Below are 16,582 nucleotides of genomic sequence, written 5' to 3'. Positions count from 1 at the left end.
TGGTAAGTTTAATTTAATCTTTTCCCATCCCTTAGGAGGAGGTGATGTTATAGGCAGGTTTTTAGGTTTATTGGCTTCAACAACATATTGCACAAAGCTCAGTTCACAGCGATGTAGCCTACTATCCAGCTGGGAAAGTCCAAGATGAGATTGCTCCAAATTGCTGACATCCTTGCATTTCAGAGGCCTCCATCACAGTCACATTTAAAAGGAGAGAGTTCATTTCTAGTTGGTTTCTGATAGTTAATTACTTGATCTGGGTGCTGTCTTTAATCAATTTAAATAGATGAAAGCCAACGCTGAAAGAGATGTAGGAACAGTTTCTGTACCGGGTGCAGAAATGGCCTTTGGGCTGTGAGGAGTTGGCTGTGCCTTTGGGCAGGTATTCCTTGATGGATAAGATCAGTTCTGCACATCAGACCAGGTGAGCTGCCTTTTATCAGGAACAAGATAAGAGCAGCCAATTGCCTGATGGGGCGTGTGACAACCTCAAGTCATGTGAGCAACTCTCATTTAAAAGCTATTTTTCCTACAGGGCTCATGTAACTTTGAGGAGCAGCACTGATCTGAGCAGGTCCCAACGGCTAGTTGCAGTTAGATGGGATGGAGCTGGAGGAATTAGTGCTATAAGGAATTGAGCCAGCTGCATGTTTCCCATCACCATGTGATCTTATTTCTTTTTCTGCTATTCCAGGGGACTTTAAGCCGTGTTAATTCATGGTTCCCATCAGGTTTCTGACCAATCTGCTCTTCAGAGAGATGCCTTTCTGTGACATTTGCTCCATGAGTGCATCCAGCCAGGTGCCCATGGTGGTAGGAGCCTGTGTCCTGACTCCAGGGAAGTGCCCCAGCTGGTCASTTCCATCCAGATGGTCATTGCCATCACTGTTGCTGTCACCGTTCCAGGTTATCTGTTTTTTTTCCCTTCCTCCAGAACAGTGCAGCAGGATTGCTGCCAGTGCCTATGCTCAAGGGCTCCTTCCATAGGGACTTTCATAGGGATTTTCAGCCCTAGGCAGCAAGTGGTGCATGGACCAGGTTGGTCACTCTATGTCGGTYTCAGGAGTGGGGAATGTACTGAAATATTTTCACAGCAGGCTGCTATCCTATTGCTGGTGCTGAGGCCATATTATTTAGCTCAATTATGAAACAGGTCTAGGAGGGTTTGCACAATAGTATCACAACCCAACATCTAAGAGGCAGTTTTATGCAGAGAAGCTGTCAAACTCCGAAGAGATGAGCACAGAAAACCACAAAAGCTTTTTTTTTTTTTTTCAAATCATGCAACAGAAGTTTAATGAGAATGAAAAGGGACACAACAATTTACAGTACCAAGARAGGATATTCAGCATGCCAGTATTAACTACATTGTGAAAGGTGCAAAGTTACAAGTTTTACTACCTTATCAGACATGATAAAGTAGAATACAGCCAAAAAATTGAACCTAGAACAGTAAAATAGGAGGACTAAAGGGAAGAAAGGAGAGACTTCGTGTTATTCTTCTTGTGGATTTTCTGGCTGTGTTTAGCAAGGTCCACAGCTGCCACGGCGGTACCTGTTGTACCGGTAGGAGTAAGGGCCCCAGTATCCAGCCCCGTAGGATCTTCCGTATCCATACAGGCCTCCGCAACCCAAGTATCCTCCATAGCCCAGGGAGCCTCCATAGCCCAGGGAGCCTCCATAGCCCAGGGAGGAGCCTCCAAAACCACCATAGAGACCCCCATAGCCCAAGGAGGAACCTCCATAACCTCCATAGAAGCCCCCGTAGCCCAAGGAGGAGCCTCCATAACCACCAAGCACTGGAGCTCCAGAGGAGCCCACAAAGGAGTTCTGTGGGGAGTTGCTGAGGATGGGGCCGGGGAGGGTGACCACCACGGGAGGAGGCTGGATGACGGTGGTGGAGTCAGGGCACTGCCGCACGCAGGGCTCGTTGCAGCTGTCGGCCAGGGGCTGGGGGCGGGCGATGCCGCAGCTGGTGGTGGGACACAGGTCGTAGCAGGACATCTTGCKGGGATGGAGGTTAAGTCTGCAAGACACAATGATAGACCAGACACTATAATAATATTATCTACACCTTCTTCGCAAACTTCCTTTCACTGAATTTTGCAGCCCATCTTACAAGGGCTGTGCCAAAAAAGGTGGTTTTATCTCTACTTTATGCTGGCCAAAATAATGAACACYAGCCTGACAAGCAGCAGAGCTCATGAGTTGAACTAATGGCCAGCTGGAAGAACAGCTCTAGTGTACTAATTCATAACAGGCTTCCAGAAACCATAACTAAAATCATGTTGATGGTTTGCTGAGCCYGCTCTAAACACAGCTTAAATGACACATTCCCTGCCCTGGAGACCTTGCAAAGGAGTTTGAGAGTCACGGGGTGGGTGAAAAGATTATTTGCCTGATTTTCTAGATTGGGAATAGGCACACTTAGACAACTAGGGCTAGGTATCTACTACAAATAAGTACATTGAGATCTAAGCTCTTCTGAAAGGTTGTTGCTGTAGGATTTGATTCCACCTCAAAGAAATTTGATGTCAGAAGAGACTTCTGGAGGTCATCTAGTCCAACTGCCTGCTCAGAGCAAGACAGCATGAAAGCTAGGTCAGTTTTTCCTAGTTACACCTCAGCATGCCAGTATTTCCATAGATGATGCTTCCATGTTACTCCTGGATAGCCTGCATCCTCAACAAACACATGCATACATGTAAAAACATCRCATAAAAATGTATATGCAATATTCTTTAAAAACTCCTGATGACTCGAAAAAGCTCTCTACTGATGTATTTCAAGTTATTTAATAGTTTTGGTAGCTGATGTTTGCATTAGCAGGAAATGACCATTTCTGAAAATCCCGCTTTGAYTCTCCAAAACCTGAATACCTTAATGTCCAAGACCAAATAAGAAAGACAAATGTACAAAGGAATAACCCCACGTTACTAAGACTTAGAATACTTATAGTTGATTCCAACCTTAAGTGAACTATAGAAGAGAGATAGCTGAAGTTTAGGAGAACTCATAGAATGACACTTACCCTTCTCACCGAGGCAACTGAGGCTAGCAAGGTGGAATGAGGAGCCTTGAGTGGGGAGAGCTTTTATACTGTTCACCAGATCAGGGAGATCATCCCAGCTGCAATTTACGCATACGCGTAATTGAGGCAAACCCAAAACTAATGGGACACATAGGTCCGGAAAATTTTGCTGACTATYTGTTTATTTCTTGGTTTCAAGTTCACATGAAACGTGAAAGACACATTTCATCACAGAGGCTTCTTTTGCCTCTAATTGTTGCAGGTCATAATCACGTTATCATTCCACTCACAGCCATGGTGGTACAGTAAGAAGTACACTAACTTTTCTCCACATTAAGGCAATTTGAGGTGGCTCATTGGGTGGCTCAGAAGAATTGCTGTCACCTGAGGAGCACAGATCTTTCTATTGAAACCAGGCTGTCAGATAACTGAGTAGAGTTCTTTGGAGCAACTTTTGGGGTTATCTTTAAGAGTATTTATCATTTTCACTCTCAGCAACTTTACGTGTGGTGACCGGCAAAAACTCCCTGTGACCTTAAAGGGTCTACTAAGGTCTTTAAGTGGTTTCTTTTGTCTGTCTCTGTGGCGTGCTCTTTYTGATCTTAAGGTTATGAAACACTTCATTTGCTAAGCCTGGGTCACCTGCATCATTCAATCTTCTGGGTCTTAATACAAAATCTTCTGGAGTCCATCAATACTTTGGACCACGCAGTCTTGAGGACGATGCAGAAGGAAATAGAAATGGAAGTTGAATGGGGGCAACTTGCTAAAGCTACCCGAAGATATGTCATAATAGAGACAGAGCAACCATTACCTGCATTGGGCTGTTGAATTGGTAGAACTGGAAAAATCTGAGAAAATWACCAAAACTTTTGTTTCTGTGATGTTGTGCAACCGCAAATCACAAATCATGTGTGGATTATACAGCTTACAAAATGGTACATCTTTAAAATAGTTTATATTTCTTTCCATACTTCTATACTGAAGAAAAGTGAGGATGCACAAATGTCTGTGATTCAGTCATGAAGGACACAAACGACCTTGACTTACATATTTTAATGTGATGCCATTTCATAATCGCTAGGCACTGAAATGGTACATTCATTTAGCCTAATTGTAAGAGTTCATTCCCAAATCATTAGTTTGTGGCATATGAAAAGACTTGTCCCCTAGAAGCTTGGAAATATTATCATCCGGGAAAAGCTCTAGCCACCTCAAAGGCCAAAAACGCGGCTCATAATTTAGAGATAATTTATGACATAGAGTCTGCAGTGTTAACATAATACATCGGTAAACAAGGGAAGAAGCAACCTTTGTTTCACATGATACGTTCCAAGTACATAATTGTTCTCTATTTGCAGAAGAAACTGCCACCTCAGCCCAATTCAGACCTATGGCATGAAGCAACAGAAGTGTATTATAGATGATCATGAATTCCTCAGAATCAAAGTCAACAATTCAAAGCCCTTCTGTCAAATTTCTCCTTTCACACCCTAGGATCCATCTGTACTTAAAAAAGTCAAGTCTTCTTAGCACTAATAAATATTCTCAAGTACCATTTATGCAGTAATAAGGGCAGACAAGCAATACCTGAAAAAAATCTGTTTGGCTCATCACTACAGATCAGCTCAATAACCCCACTGTAGTTTTATTTAACTTGGAAACACATTTCATGTCTATCTCTGAAAAGAAACAAACAATCTTCTTCCTTCTCCCCCCAAAAAAGAAGAGAAGAGAAGAGAAGAGAAGAGAAGAGAAGAGAAGAGAAGAGAAGAGAAGAGAAGAGAAGAGAAGAGAAGAGAAGAGAAGAGAAGAGAAGAGAAGAGAAGAGAAGAGAAGAGAAGAGAAGAGAAGAGAAGAGAAGAGAAGAGAAGAGAAGAGAAGAGAAGAGAAGAAAAAAATACGACCACCACCAAAAGAAAATAAAGATTTGTCTTCTAAGTCACCAACTCCTAAGCATCCAAAGCTCCTAAGCATCTACAACCTTCCTGCACGTTGCATTGACAATCTTTTAGTTCTGTCCTGGCAGATTGCAATGTGAATTACACACACTTAAAAATCTTGTCCATGACAGCAGTTTGTGATTCTGATAAACACTTGAGTTGCTCTCATGGTGTTAAATTAATATGAGTGGAGCTGGCTTAATTTCTGTCCTAATTCCAAGGCAGTGACTGGAATGAAGCCAGATATTAATTTTGCCCAACAATACACAAGATGAAAGAATTCTCTGTAATCTAATGTAAGGTTGAGGCCCTATTACAGAAGAATTTGAAAGGACTCATAAACCCTGACAACGAACAAAGCAATTTCATCATCTCTAGAGCCTACACGTGCCTGAAATTTGGGCTGGCAACCAATTTTATTCTTACACCTCTAGGTGCTATGATAAAGTATAAAAGCTCCTCTCTCTCATAGCTCTTCCACACATTTCACTTGACTTCTCCACAGCTTGGGTAAGTCTAATTCTTCTCTCTATCTACCAATGCATCTTTTTACTGCAGATCTCAACTTCAGTGGATGTCCACCACTCATTCTGTAGAGGATTTCTGGGCTGCGTTGAGATCAAGATGCAAAAGCTGGCTCTGGGTGGGCAGAAATGCCAGTTTTGTTCAAGGGATGTGTAGAGGTACTAGTTTGGCATCAGAAACTCTGGGACATGTACAATGCTTCCTATCTGGAAGGCATTTAATCTTTTCCAAAAGTTTGCAGGACTGTGGTTCAGCTGTTAGTAAGGGTGTCACCATCACAGTTGATCTTCCAACCTGAGATGAGCAACCTATGCATCTATGAAAGTCCTCTGCTTTCTCCTGCTCTTACTCTGCTTTGTGTTCTTGGTGTCATGTTCTTTTCCAGAATAATGTTGGGGAATTGCAAGACATAGTGGATAGAGATGAGAAGTTCAAATATCATGTATTAAAGCAATTGTTCAAGTAAAAACATCCTTAGGGAAAATAGCTAAATTTAGAGAAGACAAACTGGACTGAATTCTTGGCTTTATTGAGGGGATTTTGTTTATCCTGGGACTAAAGATTTGAAAAGAGATTTTTGAAAGTTATCAGAGCCTAGAACACTGACTTAAGTTGAAAAAAMTCCAGATTGTCTCAGTACAATAGCTTCCTAGCTGGGAACGGGGTTAATAACTCCACCATCTGATGTTTTATTGTCTTGTCAAATTGCTTTGTGAGCAATCCAAACAGGGAACATCTCATAATCCATGTACCTACAGCTCCCAGGAAAATAGGGATGAGTGGGAAGGAGAAGACACTGTAATTAAAATATATATAATAAATTACATCTCATCTAGAAGCACTGAACTCAAGCCAAAGTTTTCCTCCTGAATCACCAGAAGGCTTTGGAAACAGTCAATTTGTTTCCCTGCTTTAGGTTTTGGTATTGTGTATGAATCTTTGTCTAAATTATTTGCAAGATCTTCRTGAGGAGAAAGCACTTGAGACATGGATATAAGGTTTCTCATGTAATTTTGTGTATGTAGACACTTTTTCTTTTCAGAACTCTGAGAATTTTTGTTTTCAGAAAAAGGGCTTATGAAGTAATAAGACATCAAGTTTGCAAACTGGGAAATCCATCTACCTACCCAATGTCTCATAGTCTTCTATAAGTCTATATGCAAGATGTTGTAATTATTTTTTTCTTCAAAAAAAAAAATTCTTTTTTCTTCTTCTTTCCTCCCTTTTTAATCAACTCATTAATGTGTCTTGCAGACTTAACCTCCRTCCCWGCAAGATGTCCTGCTACGACCTGTGTCCCACCACCAGCTGCGGCATCGCCCGCCCCCAGCCCCTGGCCRACAGCTGCAACGAGCCCTGCGTGCGGCAGTGCCCYGACTCCACCACCGTCATCCAGCCTCCTCCCGTGGTGGTCACCCTCCCCGGCCCCATCCTCAGCAACTCCCCACAGAACTCCTTTGTGGGCTCCTCTGGAGCTCCAGTGCTTGGTGGTTATGGAGGCTCCTCCTTGGGCTATGGGGGCTTCTATGGAGGTTATGGAGGCTCCTCCCTGGGCTACGGGGGTCTCTATGGAGGCTCCTCCTTGGGCTATGGGGGTCTCTATGGAGGCTATGGAGGCTCCTCCCTGGGTTATGGGGGTCTCTATGGCTATGGGGGCTCCTCTCTAGGTTATGGGGGTCTCTATGGCTATGGTAGATCCTACGGGGCTGGATACTGCAGCCCTTACTCCTACCGGTACAACAGGTACCGCCGTGGCAGCTGTGGGCCCTGCTAAATCCACCAGAAAGAGCTTCTAAGYGAGGAGGAACCGGCAAAGAGGACATGCAGCCCTGATCCACAGCAGAGTTCCCCAAGAAACGCTGCTACGTTCTGATCACTACAGTCCCACCACAGCCAAGCCGGTCATGCACAATATATCTTTAATTTCTCCACCCTCCACTTACAGGCTCTTTGCTCTTTCCACCTGCGTGTGGAACAGATCGGGTAAAGTGTGTAACTTAATTCCTTGCAAAACGGCTCTTCGGCGCAGAAGACACGTTATGAAATGGACTCTCATCACTCTGCTGCTTGTTCTTGCTACTTCAAAATGCTTTTTCTGCAAGTGTTTAATCCTCATTAAAATGATTCTTCTTTGCATCAAGCAACTAGAATTTTGGTTTTCATTTCTACCATTACGGATAAAAAAWTTTAAGTCTGTAGGCACTTATAAAAGGAGAACTGAAGGAAAAAAAAATCCAATTATTATTTAGGATGAGGTTCTGGTTTCAGAAGCACATCTGAAATGGCCCAGGCATCAATGAGGTTAATCTGCCTTAGCTGTGCTCAGTTTATTACTGATGTTTGTGAGCACCAGTGTCCCCTTCCCAGCTGGACTGGGTCACAGTAAAAACAGTGTCCAGAAAATAACTATCCTGAATTCCCTTTTCCTTAGGGGTCACTTGGATCTTAGTCCAAGACCACAGAAGGAGTCAGAGCTTCTTCTATGTCTGCAGTGAAGTAGGATCCAAAGCAAATTATGAGGGGAAGAGGTTGCAGCTGAGAGGCTTGGGTGGGAGTGATGCTTCTGAGTGGGAAGGGATTTAGAGAGGTCAGGAGAGGTGGGAAAAGGGTATGGATAAATGGAGCTACTGAGGGCCCAGGCAGGAGGCTATGGGCAGAGAAAGGAGACCTTCAGAGAAGAACAGGCTCTCTGAGAGCCCTCTTAGGTGAGAAAACTTAATGGTCATTTGTTACTAGAAGGCTGAGTTGCAGACAAAATGGGTAAAAATGGCTTTTTCTGTTGTGAGGGCTCCTCTGAAGAMAAAGTGGGGGTCTATGGGGAGCGGTATGTGTAGTTCACTTCCTAGTTCAGGGTTGGAAAAACCTGTACAGAATCCTAATCTTCTCTATCTTCTCAGCTCTCCGGGAACCATAGTGATATTCTGCCTACACTCTATTTAGATACCTTAGAAACTTTCTTAAAGTGTCTAAGAAAAAAWTCATCCACTTTTTTTTCAGAGACCCTCTCTGAGGAAAGACTTTCGATATATAGATGATCACCTGAAATTAAAAAAGATGAGTGCTTGGAGGATGTGTTTGGAAGGACTTTTCACTAAGYTCCAATTACATACTGTTTTTAGAGGATACTTAACATTTATTAATATATTGTTTCATTCTTCTACCAATAATATGTGTGATTAGTAGATGTACCTCATTTATCTTTCCAGCAGGGAAACTTATCAAATGTATTAAGAATATGCATGTGATAAAGGAGGAGAAGGAGAGTAGGACAAAGTCCTTCTGAGCTGAGAGCTCACATACTATGTTTATGCACTTGAAATTCCCTGTTTTTCTGTTACCTTGAGCAGGGCATTTCTCATGTGCAGCCCTTTTACTGAATATGTATAGAGGTGAGATTTTTATCACACAAATAGTCAGGATAAATATATTGGGATTTGGGGGGTGGAAATAACCAGAAAGTACAAATTAGATGCAGCAAGCTTTTAATGATACTGAGAAAATAAGACATTTCCAGAGCTGAAGGAATATGAAATTGCTTTCCAAACAGGTATACATCCATATATGATCTTTTAGAGGTTGAAATGGAAAAATAGGAGCTTAAAGTGAACAACTTTGTGACATGTTTACCCCAGGCATTTGGGAGATATGAGGAAAGAAGCATTAGGTCAGAAACTGCAAGAATTTAATAGGGGCTGAAGGCAAGAGCTCCAAGTCTTCAACCAGAGCAGTGGAAGCTCCGAGCTCCTCAGGTGCAAACCCGTCGCATCTTGCTTGCTGGTTCTTCCTTGCCCTGGGACTATTTCCATCAGATTTAGCAGGGCCCACAGCTGCCACGGCGGTACCTGYTGTACCGGTAGGAGTAAGGGCTGCAGGATCCAGCCCCGTAGGATCTTCCGTATCCATAAAGACCCCCATAGCCCAAGGAGGAACCTCCAAACCCGCCATAGAGACCCCCATAGCCTAGGGAGGAGCCTCCATAACCTCCATAGAAGCCCCCGTAGCCCAAGGAGGAGCCTCCATAACCACCAAGCACTGGAGCTCCWGAGGAGCCCACAAAGGAGTTCTGTGGGRAGKWGCTGAGGATGGGRCCGGGGAGGGTGACCACCACRGGAGGAGGCTGGATGACGGTGGTGGAGTCRGGGCACTGCCGCACGCAGGGCTCGTTGCAGCTGTCGGCCAGGGGCTGGGGGCGGGCGATGCCGCAGCTGGTGGTGGGACACAGGTCGTAGCAGGACATCTTGCDGRGATGGAGGTTAAGTCTGCAAGACATGGTTGTTTTACGTCAATAAGAAATATCAAACGTTAGGTTATGATGCTCAACAGTTATGATGCTCAACAGTGAAACAAATTATCAATAATAAAGCCAGAATCTAAGTATATTGTCTGTGATAATACTCTTTGCACTGGGAGCTAGAGCCTGTTTACTTTATTACATCAATGTCATATCTAATTCACTCGCTCCTTCTGCACCTCACACTAAGGCTAGTTTCTGAAGTATTGCMTTAGAGTCTGTTTCTATTTGATGAGCTGGATCATTTCCTTTTAAAAAACTGAACACATCTCTGTTGAACATTGCCMCAATTGTGGCCCTCTATAGGAACAATTCTTTATCTTCTAGAATGGTCTAGCATCTCTCTGCAGCATTAAAACTAGATTCAAAACTGCTCAGCCTATCCCCACTGTTTGCTTCTATAGCCTGCMTTTATAGGGGACCAGCATGGAATGGGGAAACCAATGTGATTTCTGGAGGAAAAACACATTGATGACCTGGCAATGCAGAGAAAGAACCTAACCTTAAGCTAAAATCAATAATTATTAACAAGAAGTTAAGTTTTATGGATTTCAGAATAACTTACCCGCTCTCCTCAGTGAATTGGGTTGAGAGAAGTGTATAGGAAGCCTGAGTGGAGTGAGCCATTATATAGCTCCCAGATTGCCCGGGGGGGTGTTAGGCATCCTATACATGAGCTCATAATTAGGCACCAGCCCCAAATTGTAGGACACGACTCCTCAAAGYGCCGAAATAGTTTTCATGTTGCAGGCGCTTCCAACCCACACATAGCGTGACATGAGTTTTCCACCACCCTGATCATCATTATCTCCGGGTTTTATATGCAGAATTATTTTGTCTTGTTTCATTGCTTTAGAGTTACGGGAGGTAGTTAGCTGACACCGCTTCTTCGGGAGTTCTGGGTAATTAAGATGATAGGAAGACTATCCTTTCTTTTGTCTTGGTGCAGGTCATTCAGTTTAATGAGTTCAGGCAGCAGTATTCCTGGAGACGAGTTTTCTCTTAGGAGCACAAGTGACCTTTGAAGACTCATTCTGTTAGCACACAAACCATCGTATCCCAGGTTTTTTTTGTTAATATTTCAGGTAATATAAGTAGATTTCTGTTTCTGAAGCAATGCATGCTTGAATAAAAGGAAGGYGAAGTTCAGTTAAAGAAAATCAAAGAAATGAAGTTCCCAGAAATGTTATAAATCATGATCTCATCAGGAAGACCAAAGTGACCTTGACATATCTATCTGAATGAGATAATATTTCATAATAGTGGGTGTAAATATGCAGACACACTTTTAATGTAATTATGAAATGGTGTGTACAAACTGTAATGAATGGTTGTGAAGAGTTAGAAAATCTTTTTGAATCTTCTCAGAAATTATTGGGACAGCTTTATAGCTCAGGGAATCTAGTGCTTCTGAAGGGTTGGAGAAGCTTATTTAGAAATAATAGATGATAAGAAGATAACTATGTTGGTGACTTAACCAACAATGGTGCCATAAACAAAGACAGAAACCTCAGCAAAAGTCAGCGTTTGAATTTTCTGATTATTTTCCAGATTATAATTGCTCCCTACTGAGAGATGCCCTCGGTCCTTGCTGGCTGGAATGTGTGGTTCCCAAAGACATGGAGCCCAATGCTTTTAGACTTATCACGAGAAGAGCAGAGAGAAAACAGAGAAGATGGRTAAACAGGACACCAATAAGTTTCACATTCCTGGATGAACTAATGTGAACTGGGTTTTCCACCCCAAACATTACGAATATAAATCTCTCTCTCTTCAGAACCAAACTGAGCTTTAAGTTCTAGTCTGAAGGTCAAAAGAGACCTAAAGGATGTTTGGGACAGCAGCTACTATGTGTTAAGGGATGCTCCCCTACAAAAATTCACTCCAAGAGTGCTAAAAAATCTCTATGAGCTCCTATATGAGTTGTATCACATCTCGGGTAGAAATAACTAATCTGACAAAATATTACGTACCTGCTGAGTATTTAATGATTACATACCTTCTGAGCATTTAATGATAAACTGTAATTTATCTTGAAGAGGAGGGATGCTTGTTGTAAGGGACTTGGAAAGAAACATCTCACAGCAGGTTGTTTCTGATAAATGCCTGAGCATCATTATCATATAAGCCAGCAACAGAATAAGTAAATATGTATAAGCTGCTTAATATAGGGTGCAACTCTAAAGAGGATAGAAAACTGATGGTAATTTCATGAATCATGTTTTAAGATGAAAGATGCATTCATTTTACCCATCAGTGTTTCACATGAAAGACCTTAGTGATGTAATGAGCTTGTTATGTTACATGATAATTTGGATCAGGCAATAAACAGAAAGCAAAACAATTTCAACACTGTGCGGAGGTATCAATGCAAAAAATGTGCAGTGTCAACTAACTAGCTTCCCGTTCATGAAACCAGCTCTCATTCCCCAGGCGGTCGAGGGACTATATAAAAGCTCTCTTCGCTCAGTTCTTCCAAGCTTCATTCGCCATTGGGTCTTCTTGTTGAACTGGTAAGTGTGACACCACTTTATTTTTGGACTACTTAGAATATCTCTTTACTGCAAGCTTCAGTCTAGGATGGTATCTTCCACTTGGGATCAAGTAGTAGGAGAAAAGATAGAAGCTTTCCAAAATTACTAAAGGTTCTATCTCTTTTCACATTTGAGATGGGTATTTCCTTTCAAAGCAAAGTGGAAGTTTCTTTATAGGGTAGAGAAGGAATTATGTTGTTTATTCACTTCCAGCAGCCAAGGAAATGATATAGCTAATTCAATATGGAATTGTTTTTATTTCTTTTAGCTAGGTAACTGGAAGAGGAGGRGGTGGAAAAAAGTCCAGATTACTGGAGGCTTTTATACATTAGAGACATATGGTTATGAATAATAGCAGAGATAAGGCAGTAAACTACATAGGATATAGGAAATGAGAGCTACTATTGAGAAGACATTGCAGTAGACTGCTTGAATGAATAGAGGGACATAGAGGGAATAAATGAGCTCACAGCTGAGCTACCAGATTTTCTGTGTAAATGGGAAGAATCATTTGCAGTGAGATCTTCTTTTTTTTTAAAAGAGCTCTGAGTGCAGAAGGAAAAAGCCGCGCKGTGAAGCTCAACATTTTTGTGCATTGGGAGGAAATGAGGTATAATAACCCTTGCAATTTTCCTGGAGCAACCTCATTAAACAAGTTAGTAAATCTGAATAGGGAATTCCTTATAATCCTCATTCCCACAAAGCTCAGCACAAAAGGGATCACGGAAGGAAGAGTCAGTGTCACAAAATTATGAATAACAACACACTCCATCCTTGGAGTCCTCGTCCTTCCTGAGATGGTGACTCACCAAGGGGTGTGAGCAACCAATTTTACTACTCTGCCACATTTTTCAGTTGTAAGCGCTGTGGGTAMATCAGTGTGCTTCAAAGTAGTCCTGTCTGAGGAAATCCAGGGAAATTTATGGCACTTTCAGGAATGTAAATAATGCCTTGCTCTCTCTGTCATACAGCTGACTTGCCTCCATCCCCGCAAGATGTCCTGCTACGACCTGTGTCCCACCACCAGCTGCGGCATCGCCCGCCCCCAGCCCCTGGCCGACAGCTGCAACGAGCCCTGCGTGCGGCAGTGCCCYGACTCCACCACCGTCATCCAGCCTCCTCCYGTGGTGGTCACCCTCCCCGGCCCCATCCTCAGCAACTCCCCACAGAACTCCTTTGTGGGCTCCTCTGGAGCTCCAGTGCTTGGTGGTTATGGAGGCTCCTCCTTGGGCTACGGGGGCTTCTATGGAGGTTATGGAGGCTCCTCCCTGGGCTACGGGGGTCTCTATGGAGGCTCCCTGGGTTATGGRGGTCTCTATGGCTATGGGGGCTCCTCTCTAGGTTACAGGGGTCTCTATGGTTATGGTAGATCCTACGGGGCTGGATACTGCAGCCCTTACACCTACCGGTACAACAGRTACCGCCGTGGCAGCTGTGGGCCCTGCTAAATCCACCAGAAAGAGCTTCTAAGTGAGGAGGAACCGGCAAAGAGGACATGCAACCCTGATCTAGAGAGCAACTCCTGAGTAAAAGGACAGAGCATCAAGAATTACCACTGGATACAGTGGAGTTGGAGATGTTCACCAACTCTCTACACTTTCATTTCTCTCAAGTTCTCCTTCTGTCCCTCACTTATGCTACATCTCCCCCATGTGCCTTGCAGCAGCCAACCCTGAAGCAGCACCATCCATGTCACACTGTCTTCTCCCTACAAGAGCCACCAAATGGGAGTAGCTTGAAGTATGGCTTTGATTGAAGCCYGAGTTGACCTGCTGTCCGCTTTGTCCTTTTATGTTTGTTTCCAGTCTACCTTTTCTCACCTTGCAATAAAATGTGTCTGCAGCCAAAGTGTCTCTCTCATTTCCTGGGGGGTCAAAGTCTGTCCTCTGTCCATGGCACATGTGTAGCAACTACTTGGAAGGTGCRTCAAAATCAAGTGAACATATGGAGGTCTCTTATCCTACTTTAACAACTCTGTTCTGCACTCCAAATTCTTGCAGGGAGGTGCTTGGACTCGTAGTGGAAGTTTCTCTGCCAGTTTTTCATCCCTATTGAGGGGTTATTGTCTCTTTAAATCTCTTCTACACTAAATACTGTAAAAGTTGGTCTTCCAGGATTTTTTTTCCTCCTTTTCCCCCCTGCCCACTTCCATCCCAGTAGTTAAAGTTCAGTCYATTTATTTTTGTATCTACATGTAGAGGAGGTCATGTATTGGAAAGCATAGCAMTATATCCCTGTCTGAAGTAAAAAACCTAGCCTGAAGTCTCTTCAAAGTAGATTAGGGGAAGCAACMATAGGCAGAAGGGAAACAATGATAGGCAATTTTTTAGATATGTATCTGGTGAGCAAAGATCAAGTACTGCCTCTTCTTTATTGTTAAGTGCTGCTATGATAGTTGTTGCCTCAGGGAAGTTGTGGCCAAGTGGTTGAGTCAGCAGGCGAAGTAAAAAGGGAAGAAATCAATACTTCACAGTCTCTACATCTTACTTGCCTAGGATTCTTTCAAAGAAATATGGTATGCGCAAGTGTATAATTTCTTGCACTGAAAAAATGCTATGTAATTGCAAGTTAGAAGCTCTGCCAGTGTTATGGAAATGAGACAGATTTTTATCATGTGTTTTCATTACCTCCAAGTGTAACTTGGTGTGTCAGACCGCCCTGTGCTGCAAGTAGAAAGGAGCTGAAATCAACAACATTTTGGCAGTATGCTTTAGCCAGGAAATGTGCTTTTATTATAAGGAGATAATAGATGACAGCTGATGCTGTTACCCTTTGCCTCCTCAGCTGAGGGCTTCTCCTGTGCTGAGCAATCCCTTCCCATCCCATAGACTCAGCTGAGGGAAGTTCCTGGACAGCCTTACAAGAGTAGGATTTCTTTTTCTTTTTGCTTTTGTACCAATCATAACTCTCATGTATAGCCTCTAAGAGACCCTTTATTCAAATGATACTCCATCGTGGCTGAACTGCCGAGCTCTAGACTTCACGAGAGAGCAGCAGCCAGTTCCCTATTGCCTCAGGTGGCAAGAGCCCAGCCTAAGAAAAAAAAACGTGGTTAGAAGTATTAGCATCAGTCTAATGGGTTATATAGCTTCCGTTTGGGTTGGAGGCCCATGGAAGGTGAGCTCATGTCTGATTGCAAAACAGAGCGGATAAACATGTAGATACCCATTCTATCTCTGTCAATGGTATATGAGAAATACAGGCACAGAAGGAGGTTACAAGGCTGGTTACAAAAGGATCAGTCTCAGAAGACCTCTAATTATCTGCTCGCCTTAATGGCATTGCCACATCAATTGGGAGAGCTCTATAGCACAAGCAGGTGACATAAAGCTGAGGGGCATTAGATGGAAGTCAATTGAAGAGTGGATAAATTTGGTCTGTTAACTCATGAGAATAGAAGCAACGGCAAGTGCTTTAGCAAAACAGTACTAAGCCATGCACCTGCTAACTGTGAAGTATAAAGTCTGGTTTAATATGGGCCATAATCAGCAAAAATAGTAAAAAGTGACCAATTTTTAGGGTAGCTCCAAATAAGTCACTGTATTATATTAGGAGATGCACCAGAGAATAAATGCTCTGGAGAAAAGCTGTCGAAATGCAGAGAACYAGAAACTGCTGACAATTATAATGAACTCATGAAAATGTGCAAAACCTTTCTTGACGGGCTTGGAAAGAAGCAACCCTCAGCCCTCCCTCTGCCTGCTGGCCAAGGGGGTGTCCTGGATGGACCCAAAAGAAAGAGGACAGGACAAGAGCCGACCACCTCCGAATGCACAGACCTAACATAACTCAGGTTTGATCTTGTGGGGCAAAGCGAGAGACTCCATTCAGCTGCATCACATGGGCCATGCGACAAGGGCAGAACTGGAATCCCAGAGGACATTGTTAGGGACAAAAAACAGGCAGGTATTGGCTGCAGACTCATTTTAATGCAAAGTGAGAGAAAGTGGACAGGAGATATAGAAGCAAAAAGCAGGACATAGGTCAACAAGGTTGGCCTCCAAAGCAGTCCCTTGGAAGGCCAAAGCTACTCCGATGTGGTGACMCTTCAGGGAGAAGACGTCCTGGCATCCATGGTGCTGCTGAAGAGGAGGTCATTGATTGGAGCATGGAGCATGAAGTAGGAGATAGATGGGAAGGAGGCCCCCGCAGTTTACAAAATTGAGGAGACAGGAGGCATGCCCAATGTGGTGTCTTGCAGGCTGGCTTTAGCAAGGGCCACAGGGTGCCCAGAGCTTCTTGCTGTAGCGCGGCAGAG

The 16,582-nt window shown here is 43.3% G+C and overlaps 4 protein-coding genes across 6 annotated transcripts; 2 read left to right on the top strand and 2 right to left on the bottom strand.

The window, feature by feature from the left end:
- Nucleotides 1–1,524: 1,524 nt before the first annotated feature.
- LOC112955184 (scale keratin-like) lies at nucleotides 1,525–2,004 on the bottom strand. The gene has a single exon (XM_026048462.1). It carries the CDS (start codon nucleotides 2,002–2,004, stop codon nucleotides 1,525–1,527), a length of 480 nt encoding a protein of 159 aa, XP_025904247.1.
- A 4,771-nt stretch (nucleotides 2,005–6,775) lies between these two features.
- On the top strand, nucleotides 6,776–7,295 carry LOC112955179 (scale keratin-like). Of its 2 annotated transcripts, XM_026048456.1 has the most exons (2): nucleotides 6,776–6,986; nucleotides 7,074–7,295. In XM_026048456.1, the coding sequence occupies exons 1-2, from the start codon at nucleotides 6,776–6,778 to the stop codon at nucleotides 7,271–7,273; spliced, it is 411 nt and encodes a 136-aa protein (XP_025904241.1). In that variant the 3' UTR covers nucleotides 7,274–7,295. The 2 variants fall into 2 exon arrangements, with proteins under 2 accessions (XP_025904241.1, XP_025904240.1); XM_026048455.1 differs by having other exon boundaries at nucleotides 6,776–7,295.
- Nucleotides 7,296–9,310: 2,015 nt separating this feature from the next.
- On the bottom strand, nucleotides 9,311–9,736 carry LOC112955182 (scale keratin-like). 2 transcript variants are annotated; one of them, XM_026048461.1, is made up of 2 exons: nucleotides 9,526–9,736; nucleotides 9,311–9,471 (listed from the first exon to the last, which is right to left on the bottom strand). In XM_026048461.1, exons 1-2 carry the CDS (start codon nucleotides 9,734–9,736, stop codon nucleotides 9,311–9,313), a joined length of 372 nt encoding a protein of 123 aa, XP_025904246.1. The 2 variants fall into 2 exon arrangements, with proteins under 2 accessions (XP_025904246.1, XP_025904245.1); XM_026048460.1 differs by having other exon boundaries at nucleotides 9,311–9,736.
- A 2,494-nt stretch (nucleotides 9,737–12,230) lies between these two features.
- On the top strand, nucleotides 12,231–14,228 carry LOC112955181 (scale keratin-like). The gene is made up of 2 exons (XM_026048459.1): nucleotides 12,231–12,303; nucleotides 13,296–14,228. The coding sequence occupies exon 2, from the start codon at nucleotides 13,320–13,322 to the stop codon at nucleotides 13,770–13,772; it is 453 nt and encodes a 150-aa protein (XP_025904244.1). The 5' UTR covers nucleotides 12,231–12,303; nucleotides 13,296–13,319; the 3' UTR covers nucleotides 13,773–14,228.
- Nucleotides 14,229–16,582: the final 2,354 nt, after the last annotated feature.

The sequence above is a fragment of the Nothoprocta perdicaria genome, unplaced genomic scaffold (genome assembly GCF_003342845.1).
Source record: "Nothoprocta perdicaria isolate Ctin4 unplaced genomic scaffold, notPer1 scaffold_540, whole genome shotgun sequence".
In the NCBI taxonomy this organism is placed as follows: domain Eukaryota; kingdom Metazoa; phylum Chordata; class Aves; order Tinamiformes; family Tinamidae; genus Nothoprocta; species Nothoprocta perdicaria.
This window is presented reverse-complemented; position numbering and strand designations above follow the sequence as displayed.